The sequence below is a fragment of the Pleurodeles waltl genome, chromosome 3_1, assembly GCF_031143425.1.
Source record: "Pleurodeles waltl isolate 20211129_DDA chromosome 3_1, aPleWal1.hap1.20221129, whole genome shotgun sequence".
Lineage (NCBI taxonomy): Eukaryota > Metazoa > Chordata > Amphibia > Caudata > Salamandridae > Pleurodeles > Pleurodeles waltl.
This window is the reverse complement of record NC_090440.1, coordinates 841,919,000-841,942,959: the sequence shown is the minus strand read 5'-3', so window position 1 is coordinate 841,942,959 and position 23,960 is coordinate 841,919,000. Positions and strand designations below refer to the sequence as shown.

Sequence of the window (23,960 nt, the reverse complement as noted above, 5' to 3'; positions counted from 1 at the left end):
TACCCGAGTCCTGTCCTCCTCCAACTTTGGCCAGGCCTCAGGATGCAGTATTGCCAAGACTTGTTCCTCCCATGCTGTGAGTTGTGAAAGAGGAGGTGGGGGGCCACCGCCAGTCCTCTGTATAGCGAGCTAGTGTCTTGCTGCTATGAAACGTACCTTTCCCGTATGTCATTCCACCTCTTCCTGATGTCATCCCTTGTTCTGGGGTGCTGTACCTCGGCGTTGACCCTGTCCACGATTCTCCGCCATATCTCCATCTTCCTTGCTATTGATATCTGCTGCACCTGTGCTCCAAATAGTTGTGACTCTACCCTGACAATTTCCTCCACCATGACCCCTAACTCCTCCTCAGTGAAACGGGGGTGCCTTTGTGGTGTTATGTGATGAGTGTTGGTGAGGGTGCGTTGGGGAAATATGTTGGGGTGTGTGATGTGGAGTGCATGAGGGGTGTATGGGTGTAAGTGGTATGTGGGTCTAGTTTTCGCAGTGGTCTTGGTGTCAGTCTCGTGCCAATGATTTGTATTCGTAAAGGGTTGTGGGTACGGTGGGTGTATGTTTTATAGTGGTGTGGGTGTGGTGTGTGTATGATTGTCTGGTGTGTGTTGTTTAAATTGTTCAATGTGGTGTTGTTTTGTATGTGGGTGTCCATTGTGAGCACGGCGGTATGTACCACCAATGGTTTACCGTTGTCGAATGTCCGCTGTGGTGATTCGTTGGTCATAATGTGATGGGCGTTGTTCTGTTGGCGTAACGGTGTGGGTTTTGAGTCTGCCAGTTTATAACTGACCTTTGGTCTGGCGGATTTGTGTATGTGGCTGAATTCTGTCAGGTTGGTGTGTGTGTCATAATATGGTGTATGGATATCCGCCACTGCGGCCGTAAGTTGGCGGCCGTCAGTGTGGCGGTAAGTGGAATTTACCACCAGTGTCATAATGAGGGCCTTAGTGTTGAAGACTTTCTGAATAGACAATGGTTGTCGATCCGGCATAGCAGTAGAGAAAGCAAGATTGAAGACCTAGCTGCCTGCTAACAGAACGTGTGTTTACCAGTATTGGATCATCTAGTGATGATTTGTTTTTCTCTAAGGTACGTGCTAGAAGGGTAAAAAGGGACTTTTTAATGGTAGAAGACCCTTGGTGGGAGGACAGAGGGGATTTCATCTAGGTATGCTAATTGGGTGCTAACCAGGTGATGGATACCTAAATTACAAGTGCCAAGGGGGTAAAGTGCTGTTAATCACATCTGGTAAAAACCATCTCTTCCGAAGTTTGGAATTTATGTCCAATAAGCTGCCCCTATGCTGAGTGTTTGGAAATAATTATAATATTGGATTTTGTGTGGTATATGGTAAATACAGCACTCTCTTCCCCTTTTGAATTCAGGCAGTTATGGTATGCTGAAATGTAGAAAAGGAGGCAGACTTTATTGCACACAGTAATTACTGTTAGTACTAAAGTCCTCACACTCAAAATTCCACCCACTGCACAAAGATTTGCAAAGGGGTTGGAAATCTCTGTCCCACACATAAGAGCACATTTGTGGGGATCACAAAATGATCTATCCACTGAACAGCGAAGGACTCATCAAGAGGGCCCCGGTGTCCAGTGTGATAATTATCTCACACAATAAAATCCAATACTGAGATGTTCGAATTATATTGTGTGCAATAATTATCACCTGTTACAAATTTTACCTGCACTGCTGCTTGGTGCACCAATATCAGCATATTTTGGTATTTTTCAAGCAATACATTTTAGGAGGTTTGGCAGGTTTAATCTAGTGAAATTTATCTGGGGAATGCGGGTGTTATCACACCAAGCCTTTACTGGCTGCAAGAAAGCCCCCTCAACCAGTGACGGCTGGTGATTTTAATAGGGGGAGCTAATGGGACACACATGCACATATACACACTCAGGGCCAGCTTTCGCACTGGTGGCGCCATGTGCAACAGTCTTTTTTAGCACCCCTTCACCCCATGAACACCTCCTTGGATTCACTCACAAATACCCGACAAATGTGCCCCTCATCTCTCCATGGCCCCCCTTTCACATACATTCATAGTTTTAAAGGGCTTGTAACGGCTGTCCTTACTGATCCACTCAGCTATCCACATAAAGTATAGTCCTTTTTTTGCAGCAGGCATATTAACCCTCTGTGCTACTTTATGGAGTCTCAAAGCTGCTGTTACACAAAACTCCCATATTTCTCCCTAACAGGAACATTAATCACAAGGGGTATCTTGACATTTTAATTGCTTCTTGAAGGCTGGACACGCAAGGAACTTTTCATCAGGTGCTTTTAAATCATATGTTTAATAAGTTATTGCTAAACACTGTGTCCCCCCCTAGCGTCAGCGCCTCCCAATTCAGGTCAGCACCCAGTGCGACCGCACCGCACTGCTCGCACTGCCCTAAATTTGGCCCTGTACGCACTCACCTACACCATGCATTCACGCCCAAACACACACAGACAAACACACACACAGACATTAATTTGCAACACTCACTCCCAAATACACATACACACACATGCGCGCATGCAGCAAACATTGGAAAAAAGCACACTTACCTGCTCAGCTCTTCCTTGGGGGCCCCAGGATGGTTGGAGCTGCTGCCTTCTCTCATTTGCAGTCCCTACTTTCTTACAGAGTGGGATGGGGTCAGTGAAAGTTGCTAACCACACCCCACTCAAAGACGAGCTGGCACTTATTGACACTTGGCCCTGGGCACTTCAGGGCTTAAAACTGAAGTGCCCAGGTCTGAGGCAAGTCTTTGTCAGGCTGAAGAGGTCTTGTCCACAGGAGCTGTGACATCTTCATCCCAGCCAGGAGCATGTGCATTTAGCACCTGTCTAGTTCCTGGCTAACCTGACCTGAAAATAAAGTATGTCTGTCAGGCTGACCTTTGCTTCCACTCTACCTGCTGGGCAAAAGGTGAGGGGGCCTAGCCCCTCCACCGGTCAGGATGGGCTGTTGCTTCCCTCAACTCTTATTTCCAATCTGTGCAGTAAGAAACATTACTACACAGATCGGAATTATATAGGGCACTCGTAATGAGGCTGCTGAGGGGGATGAACATGAAAGTCTGACACACACACACTCACTGATTGTAAACTATGCAAACTATGCATTAAGCCTACCCAATGCAGTCTGTCAACTTTGTTGAGCCCGAGGGGCCATATTACGCATAGCCAGTGCTATCAGTTTTACAGAATTGGCAGCACAAGATTTTGCGTCTCCATCTGTAATACCATTGTGCCCATGGTGTGCAAAAAGCAGGCGCACATGACCATTATGCCCCCGGGGCACACTGTAATATTATGACACCTGATGTCTTTTCCTGTACTAGTACACCTGTTCCTTCTGATGAGCACGATATGTTTTCACTTACTGCAGGCATGATTATAAAGAGCACAACTCCTCAGACATGCTGTGGTTCTAGTAAGCGGGTGAGGCGACTTATTTTGCAGTAGGGTAGCAGCTGGCAATGTGAAACTAAGTAACCCCACCTCCTTACAGCACAATTGGCACCAGGATGAGAAAGGCAGATCAACTGAGAGCCTCAGCCTGGGGCAGTCTTGCTTTGAATGATGTGCGCTGATCTTGAGTCCAGAGACGTGTTCTTATGTAGGGTGCTTGCCAAAAAAAGTAGGACTTATACAAAATTGGTAGTCATTAGAAAGGGCAAAATAGTAAACTACAGACTAAATTAATATGGTTGGCAAGTATGGACCAAACATAGGCCCTCATTACAACCCTGGCGGTCGGTGATAAAGCGGCAGTAATACCGCCAACAGGCCAGCGGTAAAAAAATGTTTTATTTTGACCAGGGCGGAAACCGGCAACACAGACAACCACTTTAACACTCCGACCGCCACAGTGGTAGCAACAAACACCGTGGCGGGAACCGCCAACAGCCCGGTGGAAGACAATGTATCGCCCACTGTATTATGAGAGGCCAATCTGCCACCTTTTCCATTGCGGTACCAATGCCATCAAAAACACGGCGGAAACAGTATACAGAAGGGAAAGGACTCACCTCTCGACACTCAAGGAAGAACCACGATGCCATGGAGCCCGAGTTGCACATATTTCCCATGCTGGTCTACCTCCTCCTACACCAAGAACACGAACGGCGGCAAAGACGACCACAGTGGGTACCACACCTAGCACACAAGGGAGGGGGGAGGAAAAAGAGAGTGACACACACACAAGCAACATGCAACACCCCCACCCCCAATACCATACACACAAACGGATGCAACAACATTACATATCCACTCCGTAACCCTCAGGAATAACGCAAGGACAAAAGGAATTGAGTAAACTGAGAGTAATATAAAAAATGTAGATAAATACGTCCTTAAAGCACAAAACAGTATGTACAATATATACTAATGGAGTGTCAATGCCCACTCCAAAATGTCCGTGGCCCACAGGGCCATAACAGATAGGCCAAGGCCACAATTGACTCATGCCTCAATACGGAGAGAACACCGCTCCTCAGCCAGAAGATGGTACAATACCACTGCTCCTGGAGGGTGCTACATGCCCTCTGTGATGTCCTGGGGAGTGCAACACCACAGTCTCTCAAGTGGGTGCTTTGCCTACTGCTTGCTTCTGGGGAGTGCAAGGCCACAGTTTCTCTAGTGGGTTTTTTGCCCACTGTTGGGTCCTGGGGAGTGCAAAGCCACAGTCTCTCAAGTGGATGCCTTCTTCCGCTGGTTCTGGAGGGGGCCTTGTGCCCAGTGTGCTTCATCCTGGCAAACAGGGGGGTGAGTGGATGCCTTCTCCCACTGGTTCTGGAGGGGGCCTTGTGCCCAGTGTGCTTCATCCTGCCAAGGAGGGGGTGAGGGGATGCCTTCTTCCACTGGTTCTGGAGGGGGCCTTGTGCCCAGTGTGCTTCATCCTGCCAAGGAGGGGGTGAGGGGATGCCTTCTTCCACTGGTTCTGGAGGGGGCCTTGTGCCCAGTGTGCTTCATCCTGCCAAGGAGGGGGTGAGTGGATGCCTTCTTCCACTGGTTCTGGAGGGGGCCCTGTGCCCTGTGATGCAGATCCTGGATGGTGCAAGGTTACAGTCTCTCATCTGAGTGTCACACCTACAGTTGTTGCAGGGGCCAGGACGCACTACAGCCCATTTAGTCACGACTACACACTGCTCGCCGGCGGTGACAGCTGCTCAGTGGTGGCAGGTGGCGGGGCTGGAGTGGTGGGGGGAGGCTCCAGCCCTTCCCCTGCAGCCTCAGACAGCTGCCCTCTGGGGCTGCTGGCAGTGGTGCAAGTGTGGTGCTGGCAGCGGTGCAGGTGGCGGTGCAGGTGGAGGTGCTGTCAGTGGTGGAGGGAGGCTCCAGCCCTTCCCCTGCAGCCTCGGACGGCTGCCCACTGGGGCTGCTGCTGGCAGTGGTGCAGGTGGCAGTGCAGGTAGCAGTGCAGGTGGCGGTGCTGGTGCAGGTGGTGTTGCAGGTGGCGGTGCTGTCAGTGGTGGCGGGGAGTCTCCAGCCCTTCCCCTGCAGCCTCGGATGGCTGCCCATTGGGGCTGCTGCTTCTGGCAGTGGTGCTGCTGGCAGTGGTGCAGGTGGCGGTGCTGTCAGTGGTGGGGGGGAGGCTCCAGTCCTTCCCCTTCAACCTCAGACGGCTGAAGTGCCATGGCTGGTGTTGTTTGTCCAGATGCTGCTCCAGCCCCAGACACCAGATCCATCCTGCCTGCGGCGTCTGTTCCTTTAATATTGGCCTTGGCATGCGTTGTTCCCTTCCTACCCTTGGCAGCTGGTGGTGCCTCCTTGCTTCTGCCAGCTGGTGTTCCCTTCCTGCCCTTGCTAGCTGGTGGTGCCTCCTTGCTGCTGACAGCTGGTGGTGCCTCCTTGCCCTTGCTAGCAGGTGGTGCCTCCTTGCCCTTGCTAGCTGGTGGTGCCTCCTTGCCCTTGCTAGCAGGTGGTGCCTCCTTGCCCTTGCTAGCTGGTGGTGCCTCCTTGCCCTTGCTGGCCGGTGGTGCATCCTTCCCCTTGCTGGCTGGTGTTCCCTTCCTGCCCTTGCTAGCTGGCGGCCCCCTCTTTCCCTTGGCAGGTGGTGCAGGCACACTGCCAGTGCTGAAGGGTGCCTCCTTGGAGACTCTCACACATGCAGTAGCTGCAGAAACTACAGTGGCCGTTGACTGGGTGGCTGAGGTGCTGGCCTGGGTTCTGCCCACTGTGGCCCAAAGTGAAGGACGGGGGGGCAAGGAATAGGTCAAGGGTGGAGAGGAAAAGCATTTTAGGGACACTGGGGCTGGAAGAGGGTGAAGGTTTGGGAGTGGAGGAAGAGGGAGTGGTTGTAGGAGGTGTCTGTCTGCTGTGTTTGGGTGCAGGTGCATGGGCTGGATGCTGTCGTGTGGTGGATGGCTGTTGGGTGTCTGAGTGCTTGCGTTTGTGTACTTTGGGAGGCGGGGGCACAGACACAGTGGGAGAGGACACATGGTACATGTGCATGGATATGGGGGAGGTGACTGCCAGTGAGGGGTGTGTAGTGATAGGCATACTAGTGATGGAGGTATTGGATGAGGATGTAGTGCATGCAGGTGTGAGTGGAGATGCTACTGGGAGGGAGGTGGACAACAAGGAAGAGGGGGACACAGTGGAGGCAGTGGATGTTGGCGTGTCTGCATCTGGATGGTGCTTGTGTGAGTGCCGGTGGGATGAAGTGTGGTGCTTGTGTTTGCCTGAGCCACTTCTGTGTGTTGATTTGGGTACATGCAGGTATGAAGGTGTGCTTGGGATAGGCTGGGGTTGAGGGGAATGGGACTGGGTAGAGGGAGTTGGAGGTGGGATGCTAAAGACAGGGACAATGGCTGCCATCAGTGAGTTGGCCAGAGCCTGGAATGATCTCTGTTGGGCCGCCCCACCAGAGTGAATGCCCTCCAGGAATGCATTTGTTTATTGTAAATGCCCTGCTAGACCCTGGATGGCATTCAGTATGATTGACTGCCTAACAGAGAGGGATCTCAGGAGGTCAATAGCCTCCTCACTCGGGCAGCAGGGCTAAATGGGCCAGGGCCTGAGGTGCCTGGGGTGAAGGAGATGTCCACCCTCCTGGGTGAGCGGCCCTGGAAACTCGCTGAGGGGCTGCTGGGAGGGCAGTGCTGGTACGTGGGGTGGCAGCTGTACCTGTAGTTGAGGTGGGCACAGAGGTGTCCACCACCGCCAGGGAGCTTCCATCGGAGGAGGTGTCGCTGTAGGAACTGTCCCCTCCAGCCTCTGTCGTGGTCCTCCCCTCGCCCTCCGTCCCACTGGTGCCCTCACCGTTGGTGGATTCGGCCTCCAGGCGCATGTGGGATGCACCTCCCTCCGTTGCCCGTCCCTCTGCTCCTCCGCCAGATAATGCTAATGCACACAAGGACAGGGTGACAAAACAAAAAGACGGGGGGAGAGACGAAGGATACACTTGGTCAATGCCAGCAACAACACTACCGTTGGTGTACACAACTCACAGGGAACAGCCTTAAGCACTAGGCCATGCAATACCAGTTAAAATGCTAGTCACCAGGCCATGGGGTACAATGCTTAACGCCATTAGCTGCCCACCTGAAACCCGCAGGACCCTGCCCAGTAGTAGATGCCCACTAACATTATTGGGCTTGGAGTGCATCTGAACTTGTCCATCATGGAACCTACCCTGCCATGTTCGCTCTGGCCTAGGGGCACCCACAGACCTACATCCCCTACCCAGGTAACACCTCAACGTGTGCAACTTCATGATTCTGAATCTGTACTCACCCCCTTGTGGCTGCTGTGATGCCTTCAAGTGCCCATCCAACTCCGGGTAGGCCATCGCCAGGATGTGGAACATCAGGGGGGTCAGGGTACGACAGGCACCCCTTCCTCGTTGGGAGGCCATCCCCAGCTGGGCCTCCACCGTCTTCCTTGCCGAGCGGCACAGGTCCTCCCAGTGTTTTCAATAGTGGGTGCTCCACCTGTCAAAGACCCCCAGGGTCCGCACCTCCTCGGTGATGGCACGCCAAATACCCTTTTTCTGATGGGCGCTGACCTGCAGAAAATGATACATAAGAAAAGGTATTAGTCATACCGTCCGGACTGTTACACTCATGGCCCACCATATCCCTCCCATCCCCTTACGCACAGACATTGCCCACCAAATATGCAGCACTCTGCCCAGGACCCCTCAGCCCAGCCCCCTACATGAGGCTTACACACACAGCACTCCATACATTCATGCCCCACGCATTGTGGTCACAGTGTACTCACCTGTTTGTCTGGAGGACTATAAAGTAAAGGGTACTAGGGTAGGACCCCATCCACTAGTCTCTCCAACTCCTCGGAAATGCAGGCAGGGGCCCTTTCCCCAGACACTCGAGCCATGGTTGCTTCCAGACACAGGTCACAGCAGCACTTGCAGTGTAGGTCCTCTCCTGTTGAAGGTCAGGTAGAAAGTGAGTGAACAGATAGAAAATGGTGGTCATGTCTGCGGCGGTGCATACCGTTACCACCAGCGAACATCGTTATTGGCTCCTGGAACCCTTAGGCCCCAATGATAACTAATGATGTGTTGCACGGCGGTCATCGACTGCTTCCCATAATGGCACACAACGTCAGCAGAATTACCTCATTTCCACTTGTCCCTCCTCACAGGTCAGGCCGCCATTTCAGGGGGTAACAGGCCATGGCACCTAACTGTGTCACAGCAGACATAGGCACATCAACATACCTACACGTTCACATACTGTTTCTGTAAAAAAATGCAAGGCATATTAATCTGAGTTTGAATATGACCATCTGCTCTCCGTTTTTCACCCTAGAGTTCAACCGCCGAGGATGAATAAGAAATGGAGACATACCCCCATGCACAGACCCCTGGTGGACCTGGTGGCAATGGAGGACAGGTACATTATCCTAACCTACAGACTTGATAGGGCCACAATCCATGAGCTGTGTGCACAATTGGAGCAACTCTGGTTACCCCAACCCCTCATGGCTACTGACCCCAGTGAGGAATGCCTGGGCAAGGGCAGAGGAATGTTACAATGAGGTACATGGGCAAACTAGGAGGATCATTGGGTGCACCTTTGGCCTCCTGAAGGCAAGATTCTGGTGCTTCCATCTGACAGGTGAATCCCTGTGCTACTCACCCAAGAAGGTGTGCCAGATCATCGTTGCATGTTGCATGTTGCACAACCTGGCCTTGAGACGCCAAGTGCCTTTTCTGCAGGAGGATGAGGCTGGGATGGTCGTGTGGCAGCGGTGGAGCCTGTGGACAGTGATGAAGAGGAAGAGGAAGAGGATGTGGACAACAGAACAACTATAATTCAACAGTACTTCCAGTGACACACAGGTAAGACACTGTAATTTCACCTTCCATTGCAGTTTTGTGTTGGACATTGTACATGGCAGCCTGATTTTCCAAATTCTATGGCCACTTACTGTACTTGTGCAATGGGCTGGGTTGAAGATGGAAGAATGTCCAGGATAGAGTCCTGTCTATTGGTATCACAGATGCATTGTCCAAGGGCGTATAGGGAGTGGGGCAATGGCAGTTCAAGGTGGACAGGGTGACATAGTGGGACACAAGAGTGACAATCAGGGGAGTCTTATTTCCTGGCGGGGGTCTTGGCAATGTTCTCTGGCTTCTGCCTAGATCGCAGAGACCTTTTGTGTGGTGGTTCTCCTTCTGCAGGGGTAGGGGTGTTGGTGGCCTTTGGTCCTGTGGCAGGGCCTCCTGGCCACTAGCGTCAGCAGAGGTGGAGGGCTGTTCATCGGCGTGGCTAGAGTCATGGGCCCGTTGGTGTGCCACTGCCTCCCTCGAAGGTGTTGCCCATGTCTTCCAGCACCCCTGCAATGGTGACCAGAGTGGTGTGGATGTCCCTCAGGTCCTCCCTGATCCCCAGGTACTGTCCCTCCTTCAGCCGCTGGGTGTCCTGCAACTTGGCCAGTATCTGGCCAATGATCTCCTGGGAATGGTGGTATGCTCCCAGGATGTTAGTGAGTGCCTCGTGGAGAGTCGGTTCCCTGGGCCTGTCCTCCCCCTGTCGCACAGCAGTCTTCCCAGCTTCCCTGTTGTCCTGTGCCTCTGTCCCCTGAACCGTGTGCCCACTGACCCCAGGTCCCTGATCGTCCGGTGTTTGCGGGGTTGCCTGGGGTCCCTGTAGTGGTGGACACACTGATGATTGACGTGTCCTGGGGACAGAGAGATGGGCCAACTGGGGGGGTGCTGTGGTGGTATTTCCTGAGGGGGGAGGCTCTGTGGTGGTATGGGACTGTGCCTGGGTCACCTACTATCCAGAGGTCCCTGATGGGCCAAGTTGGTCATCCTGATCCAGGCGTGCAGAGCTGCTGTCATCACTGTGGGCCTCTTTAGGGGGGACTGGATGTTGCTGGCACCTCCTCTCCGGTGACGTTGAGTGGGGGACCTGTGGGGATGTAAATGCAGTGTTATTGTTTCTGTATGTGACATCTTGTGCATGGGTATGTTCCCCTCTATGGTTGTTATTACCAAGGCAGCTTTGGCTTGTGGAGTTGTGATTTGGTTGGCTAAGTGATTGTCACTAGTGTGCATGCTCTGGTTATGGGGGTTCATGCAGGTCTGTGATGAGGGTCCATGCATTGGTGTTGCATGCAGGGCTTGGTACTGGGATGGGTGGGTTGTGATGGTGGGGTAGATGTGAGGTGGGGGAGTGATGGGGGTGAGGGTAGGGGTGGGAGTTTGTGATGGCATGCAGGTAGGGGGGTGAAAGTAGTATAGATTTGACTTACCAGAGTCCAGTCCTCCTGCTACTCCTGCCAGGCCCTCAGGATGCATGATTGCCAAGACTTGCTCCTCCCATGTTGTTAGTTGTGAGGAAACGAGGTGGGGGTCCACCACCAGTCCTCTGTACAGCTATCTGGTGTCTTGCTACTACAGAACACCCCTTCCCCCGTAGGTCATTCCACCTCTTCCTGATGTCATCCCTTGTTCTAGGGTGCTGTCCAACAGCGTTGACCCTGTCCACGACTCTCCGCCTTAGCTCCACCTTCCTAGCAATGGACGTCTGCTGCACCTGTGATCCGAATAGCTGTGGCTCTACCCAGATGATCTCCTCCACCATGACTCTTAGCTCCTCCTCTGAGAACCTGGGGTGTCTTTGTGGTGCCATGGGTGTAGTGTGAGTGGTGTGTGTGAGTGTGTGGGGGGTGATGTGCTGGGTGTGTGCTGTGAGGTGCGTGGATGGTGTATGGGTGATGGTGTCCTGTGGTTCTGATTCTGTGGGTGCTCCTGGCGTGTCTCTCTCTCTCTCTCTCTCTGTTGTAACATGTTTGTAGTGGTAAAGGGTTGTGGGTAATGTGGGTGGGTGTGTGTTTTATAGTGTTGTGGGTGTGTGGTGTGTGTATGTGTGTCATGTGTGTGTAGTTTGAATTGTCCAATGTGGTGTTGTTTTGTATGTGTGTCTGTATTTTGAGTGCGGCGGTATGTAACGCCAATGGTTTACCACGGTTGAATGTCTGCCGCGGTGATTCGTGGGTCATAATGTTGTGGGTGTATTTCTGTTGGCGTAACGGTGTGGGTTTTGGTACCGCCAGTTTATCACTGACCTTTGGTGTGGTGGACTTGTGTGTGTGTTGGTATAGTGGTGGATTTCTATGTGTGGGTCATAATACGTGTAGCGGTAAACAGCTGCGGTCGCAGTATGTTGGCGGCAGTCAGCATGGCGGTAAGCGGCACTTACCGCTAATGTCATAATGAGGGCCATAGTTTTCTGATGATGAAGCACAGTAACCAAAACCCGCAATTTGTGCATTAGACAACAGCAACGTGGCCCCTGATTTTGCACGTGTAAAATGTACCCACCTGTGTAAAGTTAAGAGAAGCCAGGAGACTGACCGTGCCTATTGGAGAAGCATATGGGACACCTATCACAGCCACTCTACAAGTGGCTATTATCAGCCCTGAACGTAATTATGAAAAGACAATGAATCCCTTTTTTCAGATACAGATAATATTCACGTCTCTGCAGGATCTCAAGAAAATGGTTTCTCTACAAAGAAACAGGGCCATTCAATGAACAGCAAGGGCCACATCAAGATTGCCCAGGAATCCAATACAATAATTATCTCACACTGTATTTACCTTGCTAATATCACTGCCTGGTCTGTATTTACCTGGCTAATATCACCGTCATTTGAACCACATCTATACTGAAAGAAATGACCAGTTTTCAGCAATATTGAGGAATTTATATAAATTTGCTCCATAACACGAAGACAATATCATTACAGAGATGGGTATCTGCATTTAACTGTATTCACTAACTCATAGGACAGTAGATGTTAGGCGAAGAGCAGATTTGACGAGCACTAACACAGCAATTATAGCATTTATTGGAAACATCAAAAGCTCATCTATTTTACGTTGTAACAATGGTTAAGCCAGAGAAAAAGCTGCAACAGGATACACAATATTAAGAAATGTAGTTACTACTACTCCAAATATATGCCTGCCTCAACGAGTGAGAAAATATGGCTGAACAGTTCACGCAAACTTTGTGGAGCTATAATAGCTTCATGTAACAAAAGACAAGTTATTTACTTGTAACAGTAGTTATGGAGGTTCACTGATATTGATTAGCATGCAATCTCCCAGCCTCAAGTGAAGGAGAAGCAAACAAGGATTCATTTCCATGCATCATTACTAATACATTTGTTACTATATGTTACCTCACAGTTTATTCAATGTTACTACAAAAACAAAATTTGTAGAGGGCATTTTGAGTCAAGATATTTAGTACACACCTGCGGATTTTGTGATGCCCACATATAAAGTTTCATGAAAAGCAAGATGATATCGTGAGCTCATCTAGTAGATAATGGATTTAAGCACTGCATGAAAGTTCATAATGTTTTCCTTTTGTAAATTGCGAAACCCAGTATTCATAAAACAATGAATTGGATAATGAAAAAACCTTGAATAAATGAGGCTGTTACATGAACCAGCCGTCAGCCGATCACCGACACAATATCAGAATCAACAATATTGTGTAACATAAATATTATGGCAAAAATATTGTTTCCAAAAATTCTACGTCCCTTTCCTATTGAAGGCAATCACAAAACAATAGGAAATATCTAGTTTTAGAGTAATATTGTTAAAAAAATACAAGAATATTGTGTCTATATATCTATATATCCTTTATATCTAGTTTAAAATAGTAAATCTTAAATATTTTAAAGTATACTATTAGTATAAAGTTAATTAAATAAATCTGACTAATATTTAATACTATGTATAAATGTATACTTATATAAACACACGTACATATGTGTGCATGTTTATAATTATATTATATATACAATGTAACACTATTATTACAAATATAATTTACATGAATTACTTTTTGTTTCATTCTTTAAATGTACTACTATAAAAAGCAAATGAGCAAATTTTATATGTATTTTGGCGAGCAAATTTAGAGTGTCGCTGGTGTTGCAGGGTGCTCCTTACTAGAGCAGCTCTCCACCTAAAATTGGGAACTTCCCAGAGTTCTCCTTTGTTTTTTGCACATGTATATATATATATATATATATATACATATATATATATATATATATATTTATATATATATAGAACGCTGTGACACTCTCTGAATAGACGTGCACTCTGCAAATCTCCTCATTCACTCATAAATTCACAGCGAACAGTATTAGAGGAAGTGGATGTATGCAGCAATCTTTAGCAGCAGAGGTGGGCAAGTAAAATAACCTTTTAGCAGACGTGGAAGGCGAATGGAACTGAGTCCTTCAGAAGAGGTGAATACTTGATGTAGTGTCAAACAGGTAAATGTATTCATACAAAAGCTTAGAACATAGATACATGGAGTAACCATAAGGAAAGATAATCAGCATATAAAGCATCCTCTGGCAGAGATACATATTATAATGAGGCGTTCCAATGAGAGGTGCAAGCGGTGATGTATGCATTTAACAGTGTCCAGTGGAGGTGCAAGAATTGTGAAATAGCCTTTAGAAAAGTGTAGGAAAGCACCCTTTTTGCCATGGGTAGCCCCACTTTTTGCCTGGTATCTGATGTAATTTCGACCAAAAGTGCACTGGGTTCCTGCTAACTAGGTCCCAAGTGCCAGATGTTTTCCCCTAAAACTGCACAGTTGTTTCCCCCAATTGGCAAAATCTATTACATTCTCTTTAAGTCCCTAAAACGTTACCCCTGGTACCTAGGGCCTGGGGTACTAAAGAGCATCCCTAAGGGCTGCAGCACATATTGTGCCACTCTAAGGGACCCCTCACCAAGCATAGGGCAGGCTCTCAGTGCAGGCAGCTGTGTGTCTTGGTGCAGACAAAAGTGAAAACACGACATGGAACAAAGCCTGTGTGCCATGTCTCCTAACACTGCATGTAAGTCACCACTCTAGCAGGCCTTACAACCTTAAGACAGGGTGCATTATATTACATGCGAGGGCATATCTGCATGAGCAGATATGCCTGTGCTATGACTTTGTTGATTGAGACATAGTAAGCGACCAGCAAAGCCATTTTAAAAACATTTGCAGGACACTGGCCACTATGAGTTCCCCAGCTACGTGCTGGCTTCACTGAAGATAGGGATGATTGGTGCCAAACATGTTGTATTGGTGAACCCACATTGATGCCAGTGTTGGATTCACCAATACATGCACCTAGAGAGCACCTTAGAAGTGTTCCCTGAAAACCTATCAACCGCTATTGTGTTAACTGACTGGTCCTAATCAGTTCAACCACCTTAGCCATTTTTCTGACCCCCCAAGGTGACAGCCAGTGCTCTCGGGGTCCAGAGACAAACATCTGCACTGTGCGGCGGTGCTGACACTTCCTCCAGGCAGGATGGACATTCCAGGAAGGGAAGCTTCAGAGGTCCAGCCACCTTTGTAATGCGACCCAGTTCTCTCCAAATGGCAGAGATTACCAATTCCCTGTCCTGACCCCACTTTTGGTGGCAAGACAGGTGAGAAAATCATGCGGATTAGTATGTGTGCCCACTTCATGCCAGTCTCATCCCTAAGGTGGAGGAGCTGAAGTGAACACTACTTTTTAAATTCCTTCATCTTGGTTTGGAAGAAATTAGGTCAATAGGGTTAGGGTTATGCCCACTTCCCAACAGAAGTGGTCATAGAAAGGATGTAGTCACTCTAAAGGTGGGCAAACCATTGACTGCCACTTGGCACTCCCTGTAACGCTTCTAAATTGAGTATTTAGGTGGCACCCCTGAACTCCAGAACTCAGAACCTGATGACCTTAGAAGAAAAGGGCAATGAGGAGATGCACCCTCAGAAGAGGAGAAGAAGAAGAAGCAGCTTCACTGCACTCCTCGATGAACTCTGCACCAGAAAATGCCTTGCGCTGCAGCTGATCCTTCAGAAACCTTGGAAGACTGCCTGTCTTTGATGAAGACTCAAGTTTCCTCTGAGCAGCACACCTGCTTTCCAACAAACTTTAAGGCAAGGACTCTGCAGCCTTTCGAACTGCAAAGACCAGACACCTGAAGTCACCACTGCACTCATCATCACTGCCCCGATTGGGAGTGGACCTCCGGTGCCAGCAGGGTGCCCCAGCTGTCCAGAGTCCAACTTCATCATGGTATCACCTCTCCTGGATTCCCTGAAAACATCAGTAACCTCTGCATACAGGCCCCCTCTCCCGCTGCCTCTGACGTGAGAGAAACTCAGCACCTAATGCAGCCGCTGCACCCATCACCGCCCGGTGGGTTGAAGTGGACTTCTGATGTAAACTATGTCCCCCAGCTCTCCAGAGCTCAAGTCCACTATGGTTTCCCCACTCTAGGACTCCATGAGGACGCATGCAGCCTCAGACCACAGGACCCTCCAAAGCGCGAGTGCTTCTGGACAAGGAAACCTGACGCCAAAGGACACCCCTGCATCCATCACCCTTGGGCCATGGTGAAGAGGAGCAAAGGTGCACCTACATCCCTGAATACCTCATGTTTGCAACTTACCTGTTGATTGTCTCCAACTGCCCCCCTAGCCAGAGTCTGCAGAGTAAATTCATGGGTACCAATCCCCATTGAAATACATTGGGTACCCAATGCCATACTGCACCCCTGTACCAAGATTGGTCCTGTGAGTTGTCATGAAGTGCTTGTTTGCTGAATGTGTTTTCCTTCCATAGGCTGACATTGAAGAACTATGACATTGCACTGTGTCTTATTTATGGCCTCTGTGAGTACAACAAAGGCTTAGCACTATCCCCTGAAGTACTATCCTCAAGTACCACAAAAATACAGCATTAGTCCTATCTACTTTTGCCTCTGTAAACCAATTGGGGATCCACTGGACTTTCTGCACAGTGTACTTCTTTTCTGTACACCATATAGAGAACCAGCTTCCTACAGAGAGGTCCTGTGCGCACAGAACAATCTCACAAGAACAAGCTGAGCAGATGTTGCATGTGCAGTGTACAGCTTCAAGCAGTGTTCATACTTAGAACATTCATTTCAACATAGCTGGTGGGTCCACAGGAGTGTATTAACAGAAGGTGTTTATGTGTAGAACTAGCAGAGGGGGCAAGTGCATAGGTCAGCTTTAAGCAGAGGTAACAATCTCCTTGGTTAGCCTTTAGCAGATATTGTGGGTGCATAGAACACTGTTTTGAAGGGAGCAACCTCCACCCGAGTAGGCACATGTATGGATTAGTCTGAAGCAGCAAAGGTATATTCATCAAAAATCCTGCTATAGTGAGCATAGATGCTTACGGCATCTGCCATAAGAAGTGGTGGATCATAGAACTGTCTCTAACAGAAGCAGTAGGACACAGAAAAGCCTCTTGCAAGAGGTAGGGATCCATAGTACATATTCTAGTAGATGGAAGTGGTCACACTAAGTAGTGGTGCAAGAGCTTGAGATGCAGGAAACAGTCTCCAGCAGATGTGGTGGATGCTAGGAATAGAATATTGCAGTGGTGGATGCATAGGATGGCCTCAGAGATGGTAGAAGCTTGTAACAATCATCATTTGAATTGGTGGAAGCATAGGCAATTTTCAGAAATGTTTGGGCTTTCATGAAAAAAACTGCTGTGACAGACACTACCTTAGTAGTGCTCAATAGGTGACAGGTCTGAGATCCTGTTGCGTTTACTTAACTACATTCCCTGGAAATACAATGGCCCATATTTATACTTTTTGACGCACAACTGCGCCAACGCAGTTGTGCGTCAAAAATTTTAACGCCGGCTATCACCATTCCAAAGCGCCATGCGTGCGCCTTATTTATTGAATGACGTTAGCCGGCGCTGCGGACTGGTATGCGTAAAAAAAAATGACTCACACCAGGCAGCGCCGGCGTAGGGGAAAATGAAGCTTGGGCGTCAAAAAATGGGGCAAGTCAGGTCTGAGGCAAAATTTTGGCCTCAACCCGATTTACGCCATTTTTTTTGACGCCCAACCCCCATTGAAATGACTCCTGTCTTAGCAAAGACAGGAGTCATGCCCCCTTGCCCAATGGCCATGCACAGGGGCCTTCTGTCCCCTGGGCATGGTCATTGGGCATAGTGGCATGTAGGGGGGCACAAATCAGGCCCCCCTATGCCACAAAACAAATACGAAAAAAGACTTACCTGAACTTACCTCAACTTCCCTGGGATGGGTCGCTCCATCCTTGGGTGTCCTCCTGAGGTGGGCAAGGGTGGCAGGGGGTGTCCCTGGGGGCATGGGAGGGCACCTCTGGGCTCCTTCTGAGCCCACAGGTACCTTAACGCCTGCCCTGACCCAGGCGTTAAAAAACGGCGCCCATCAGGCTGGGTGCCGTTTTTTAAGGCCTGCCCCCTCCTGTGCATCAAAAATGACATCACAGTATAAATAAGGCGCACAGGCCTTAAAGTCATTTTTTGGAAGGGAACGCCGACCTTGCATATAATTAACGCAAGGCAGGTTCCCCCTTCCAAAAAATGGCACACATGATGGAACTTTGACGCCCGCTGCGTCGGATGTCAAAGTATAAATATGGGGCAGGGTTTGCGCCGAATGTGCGTCAAAAATTTTGACGCACATTCGGCGCAAACAGAGTATAAATATGCCCCTTGGAGACTTAATTAAACAGTCCGACTTTAATTAATTTCTATATTCATAAAACGAGAGAGTCATTGAAAGTAGAATGAGGGAAAGGAAGGTGACAGAAACATAAATGGATAATGGTGAAAGGGAAAAAGGTGTATAAAGATTGGATGGAGAAAATAGTGATGGGCTATTTAACAAAGTGAAATAAACTGGGTAATGTAAAAGGTGCATATTGGGTCAGGATAATTACTCTTTGTGACGAGCCATGATAGCTACTCATAATGTAAACAATTATAAGACTTACCCGGCATATACAGGAGGAGCACTTATCCCCATCCCTGCTGAATTCTGCACCATGGGGAAATGTCTCACCATGGAAAAAGCATTCAGCTGTAAAAAAAAAAAAAAAAAAAGGAAACATATATAATGAACTGCCCATGGAACAAAGATCGTCAGGTGACCAAATAAGAACAGCAATTAAGAACCCAGGTCAAAGACATCATAAGCACACTCTGAGGCAAGAGTTCCACTGCTCATCAAAGCTATGTTACATGATTGCTGGATCAAACATGCCTAACACTTCTCATAAGGTGGAAATCAAGTGCACACCAAAACTAAAATTCTGTGATTGGCCTCATTAAAGTCAATATTCGAGTAAGTGAAACATTGAGTGCCCCCTCCCACTGTCAGGTCAGTAAGGAAAGACAAGGAGCTGTAAAGATTGGCTTTATAGGAAAATAGTTCATATAAACCCATCAAGATAGAAATGTCTCCGAAATACAGATATCCCATCCATTTCATGGACACATATGGCATATATTCACAGAGAAATGATCACAGTATCAACTACAGAGAGACAATGTTTCTGACACATAATTTATTTTTTTAATTTATTTATTTTGAGGTTTTTATACAGACTTACAAAGTCAAAGTGCTGCACAATGAGTGTGATGAAACACGTGCAATAGCATTATCCTCACATGCATTTATAAGACTACATAAAACAAAAACATTATAGCATCTTAAAAAAGAATGATTAAAGTTTCATATGTCTTCTGATGATCTTATAGGTTGTAAGGAGGTAAGAAGGCATTAAGAGAACTTCAGGGAGCTATCAAGTTTTTTTTTACACCCAAGCGTTTAGTTAGCTAGTGTTCTTTCAAGTGTCATTTGAACGTAAAGAGAGAAGGGATCTCTGTTATCTGATCTGGAATTTTCTATCAGACTGCTGGGGTGACGAAGTGGATTTTGGTGTAATAAAATGTGTGTTAAACATTATGTATATTCTTCACAAAAACAAAACTTCTAAGCTTGGCAAAACTGCATTATTCTGCATTTAACTAACTAGGCCCGACCAGACTATTCATTGCATTTCTATTTATTTTTCATTTGTGTTTAGGTGCTGTTTAGGGACGCGTTGCCTCATACATTCTTGAGGCTGATCCTGGGTAGGTGCTTTGGGCCATATGTACCAACGCATTTTCCCATAGACACAGAATGGGTAAAACCCTTTGATACATCTGGCCCTTTATCTCTTTCATCACAGATAACAGAAATACAGGTAGGAGTCTCATTACCTGAGAAAGCCATGGTATGTGTGGTCTGTTTATTCAACATTGGGGTGGCTAACCTGGGGATCCCTTTGCTCGTGCCACCATAGATCATGAGCTTTTTGGCAAAGCATTGGGAAGAATCTCTAAGTGTGAATAATTGTGGGTCTGAAAAGCTATTTTAAAAGAACACCTTTCTTGAAGGGGATTAAGGGCCAGATGTAGGAAGTCGTTTGCATGGTGCAAACTGCGAAAATCGCAGTTTGCGCCATGCAAACAGCCTTCTGCGATGCACATTCACAATTTGCGAGTTGGTACCGACTTGCAAATTGTGAATGCGACTCGCAAATAGGAAGGGGTGTTCCCTTCCTATTTGCGACTCGCATCGCAATGCAGAATTGCTTTGTGACCGCGAATGCAGTCGCAAAGCAATTCGCAGTTACCACCAGTGTCACACTGGTGGTAACTCATTCGCAAAAGGGAAGGGGTCCCTCATGGGACCCCTTCCCCTTTGTGAATGTGGGCAAAAAGGTTTTTTCAGAGCAGGCAGTGGTCCAATGGACCACTGCCTACACTGGAAAAACTAAACCAAATGGTTTCGTTATTTTTTTTATTTTGCAACTCGTTTTCCTTTAAGGAAAACGGGCTGCAAAATTAAAAAAAAAACTGCTTTATTGAAAAAGCAGTCACAGACATGGAGGTCTGCTGACTTCAGCAGGCCACCATCCCTGTGAGTGCAGGGACTCGCTATGGGGTCGCAAAATGCGACCCACCTCATTAATATTTATGAGGCGGGTCTTTGCGACCCCATAGCGAGTCGCAGACGGTGTCTGAGACTCCGTTCTGCATCCAAATTTGCGATTCGGATATTGCGAGTCGCACCAACTCGCAATTTCCGAATCGCAAATTTGGACCTTGCTACATCTGGCCCTGTATTCTGAAAAAAAACATAACAGTGATATGATTGAACTTCTACTTGTTTGTGGTTGAAAAATGTTCTCCTAGGAAAGAACCCTCACATTGCACAAAACATCAATCTCTTTCACCACAGCACACAAATAAGCAGCATGTCCACAAATATGGGCTCACAAGGGTAATGGTACTTGTACGCGCATGATCATCACCCCTAGATGTCAAGATGCGTCTTACACTTAAACTCAATAGCTTCATATTTGTCATCCAAATAAAAGACTGGAGTCACCAACCTGGGCAGCGAAGGCAGCAATCTGACATGACAGGGTTTTGGCATGTGATGTCAGGGCAGTCTGGGTTGATGCATGTCACATTTCCAGCCTGTGGGAACAAATCAGAAGGGCTCAGAGTGACCTTCATTTAAATGTGTGTTAAACTAGCCACATGTTTTTGACCCAATTCAGATATACAGGGGACCATATGAACATTCAGAAAGTCTTTGTACAGATCTAAATGTCTATGGTATTCTGAGTTAAGGATTCATAAGAACATGGTCTCAGAATACCATATTCTGAATGTTCTATATGACACTTTTGTCATCAGGACTTTTCAGAAACCACACATGGCCAGGAAGAGTGAGGGAAGTTAGAAGTAGAGTAGCTCAAAAGTGGAACACAATATTTCTCATCTATAATTTGAAAAGGTCAACTTGGGTGACTACATAAAAAAGGAAAATGTTACTTACCCTGCAAGCATCTGCTTGTGGCATGTAGTGCTGTAGATACACATGCTGTGCATACTCCTACAATCTAGTGTTGGGCTCAGATGTGTGCAAGTTGTTTTTCTTCAAAAAAGTATTTTAAAGTCACGAGGTGCAGGGACTCCAGCTATTGCTGGTAATGCACATGGGTTTTTTCTCCATTGTTAGATTGTTTTTTTCCCGCACAAAGGGTGAGAATGTAGATGGAGCATAGCAACACATAAAAGATGACCATGCACAGGAAAGATTAAGGTTGAAAGTTAAGAAAGTTTGCAACACCTTAAGGCATCCGGAAAGGAGGGTGGGCACATGTGTACCTACCATGTGCAGATGCTCACAGGGTAAATATAATTTTCTGTTCATGGCATGTGAAGCTGTAGATAGTCTGTAAAGCAGACCTCCCGGAAGCGGTGGCTAACCTGAGGATGTTGCAGAAACTTGGAAAAGTGCGCGAAAGACAGCTACTTAAAAAACAGGTGGCAGTTGTCTCCTGATGTAAGGAGAGTCAGAGGAGGGAGCTTCAAAATTCTTGTCCACCCTTGGTATGATGACAGGCACCTTAATCGGCTCCTTGGAAATGTGAGTGGCTGACTTCAGAATCCTCTGAGGCATCATAAAGAAGTGCATGGACTTTTGTGTGGAAGTCATCCTCATCAGGCTGCATATGAATCTCGACTTTATGGATAACAGTACCACGTGATACACAGTTGTATCATCTGGAGGGGAAGATTTAGCAGGATACAGGTCCAGATCTGTCGCCTGGAAGATCCATAGTATAATCATACCATGGATCATCATGTGGTTGAGTGTCATAAGGTGCATCAAAAGGGTCAAGGGGAGATCTTTGGCTATCCCCCCCACCCTTAAACCCTGAAGCAGGGGAACCCTGAGAAAACTCTGGTGGAGGGTCCACTGGTAGTAGTGGGGAGACTGGGCATTGGTGTGGTGAAGAGGGCCGGGAAGGTGGGGATCAAATACGAGGTGGAGGTGGTGGTGGCAATGATGTGCAATGATGTGCTCTTATCATAGTGTCAAGGTGTTATATCCAAAGGTGAAGAAATGGTCTCTTCAAAAGTCAATGTCCTCTATGAAAGGAGGGAGTCTATGGCCTGAGAAACAAGTTTAGGCAATTTTCGCCTAGTTCCAAGCTGAATATTAATTTGCTGCTGCCTGGCATTGAGTTCATCTTGTAGCCACTGGAAGATAGGTTGCTCCTGATCCTCGGAGGTGATGTAGGATGGTGCTCAGGGCGTATCTTGGAGCCAAACTTCAAGAGGTGTACTCCCATCAGGTCCAACTCAGTATCTCAGTGCCATGGCTGCGTGGCAGTGGCAGATTGGAGGCCTCATGGCTGACCTGTGAGCTTGATGCTTGACGCTCTCATTAATGATGCTCAGATTCCAAATTGTGTTGGGAGAGGCGGGACAGCTCTACTTACTGCGACTGTCTTGATAGAAGGACACTGGGTGGGTGGAGGCTTGTCGACATCAGACGCAGAGTCATATTGCAGCTCCAAATGTTTAATCTCTGCCCTGGAAGCCTGCAGCTCTTGCTTGGCCTTGCTATCCTCTCCTCAGAACAGGTCCAGTGTGTCATCCTGAATGTCAGTGTACCATGGATGCTGACATAAGGCAGTAATCCCGACAGTATTGAAGTGTCTTTTTATTTTGTGAAGGCTGAGTAAGAGCCCACCTGATAGTCTGGGGACAGACAAAGGTTGCAAACCTGATGTTGGGATGTCTGGGGCACTTTGCTTGACACTTTGGGCAGTATCGAAATGAAGTCCTTTCCATTGTGAGCGCATTCTCCAAAGTTGAGGAATGGCAGGAGGCCTGAAGTGGCCAGGCCCAGTAAGGAAATGTAGTTGACCATAGAAGCAAAGGAGAGACAACTTAAATGCTAGAATCCGACGAAGATGCACTGTTTCTTCAACCCACAAGGCAGGTAGAACCAGAGGTCAAAAGAACATGTCTGAACCTGATGGCGGAGAAAAAACAATCTAACAATGAAGCCAATGCCCATGCGCATTACCAGCAGAAAGCGAAGTCACAGTACCTCAGGACTCAAAAAGACTTATTTGAATTAAAACAACTCACACACATCAGAGCCCAACACTACATGGCAAGAGTATGCACAGCATGTTTATCTACAGCTACACATGCCCCAAACACTTGGTTTCTGGATCGACAGCCACTCAGTGTGAGTTGAAGTGATACCTCTAATGACAGATTTGAAATCAATCATTTAGAGAGTGGTTGTTCTTGGTAAAATGTGTAAAGAGTTTTGTGGTCTATACCTGATGTGTTAAGCTAGCCCTCTTCACTCTTCACTCACATTACCACCACTACCAATTAAGAAAATCCACAAAAGTATTTGGTGTGCCTCTGTGGAAACACTGATGGTCAAATAGAGGGACTACCAGAGGCCATTACATGCCTTTCTTTCACTCTTGTAAAATAGGTATGTTATTACTGTTATTCCTAGGCCTTGAAGCAGAAAAAAATAGTATGGTGGCAGAATAAAATAGTATGGTGGTCCAAAATACACCAAGTGGCAGAGGTAGTGGAAATCACATCACTTGGCCTTTGTATGTTGCTGCCCAACAGTCTTTCTTACTTGATTACATTGTATTAGTAGTTTCTACCCCTGACAACAACAATTTGACAGACAAATCATTTTTGAAGATTCCAAGCCTTGAGTTCTCATCTCTTTTCAAATGACT

General features: G+C 47.6%; 1 protein-coding gene across 2 annotated transcripts in view; it reads right to left on the bottom strand.

Moving 5' to 3' along the window:
- VWCE (von Willebrand factor C and EGF domains) overlaps positions 1-23,960 on the bottom strand; it is a 424,528-nt gene that overhangs the window by 118,485 nt on the left and 282,083 nt on the right. For both annotated transcript variants that reach the window (XM_069223762.1, XM_069223763.1), the window contains 2 exons: positions 20,772-20,859; positions 18,321-18,406 (listed from right to left, as the gene is read on the bottom strand). In XM_069223762.1, coding sequence (XP_069079863.1) covers positions 18,321-18,406; positions 20,772-20,859 — 174 coding nt within the window. The remainder of the gene's footprint in view (positions 1-18,320; positions 18,407-20,771; positions 20,860-23,960) is intronic.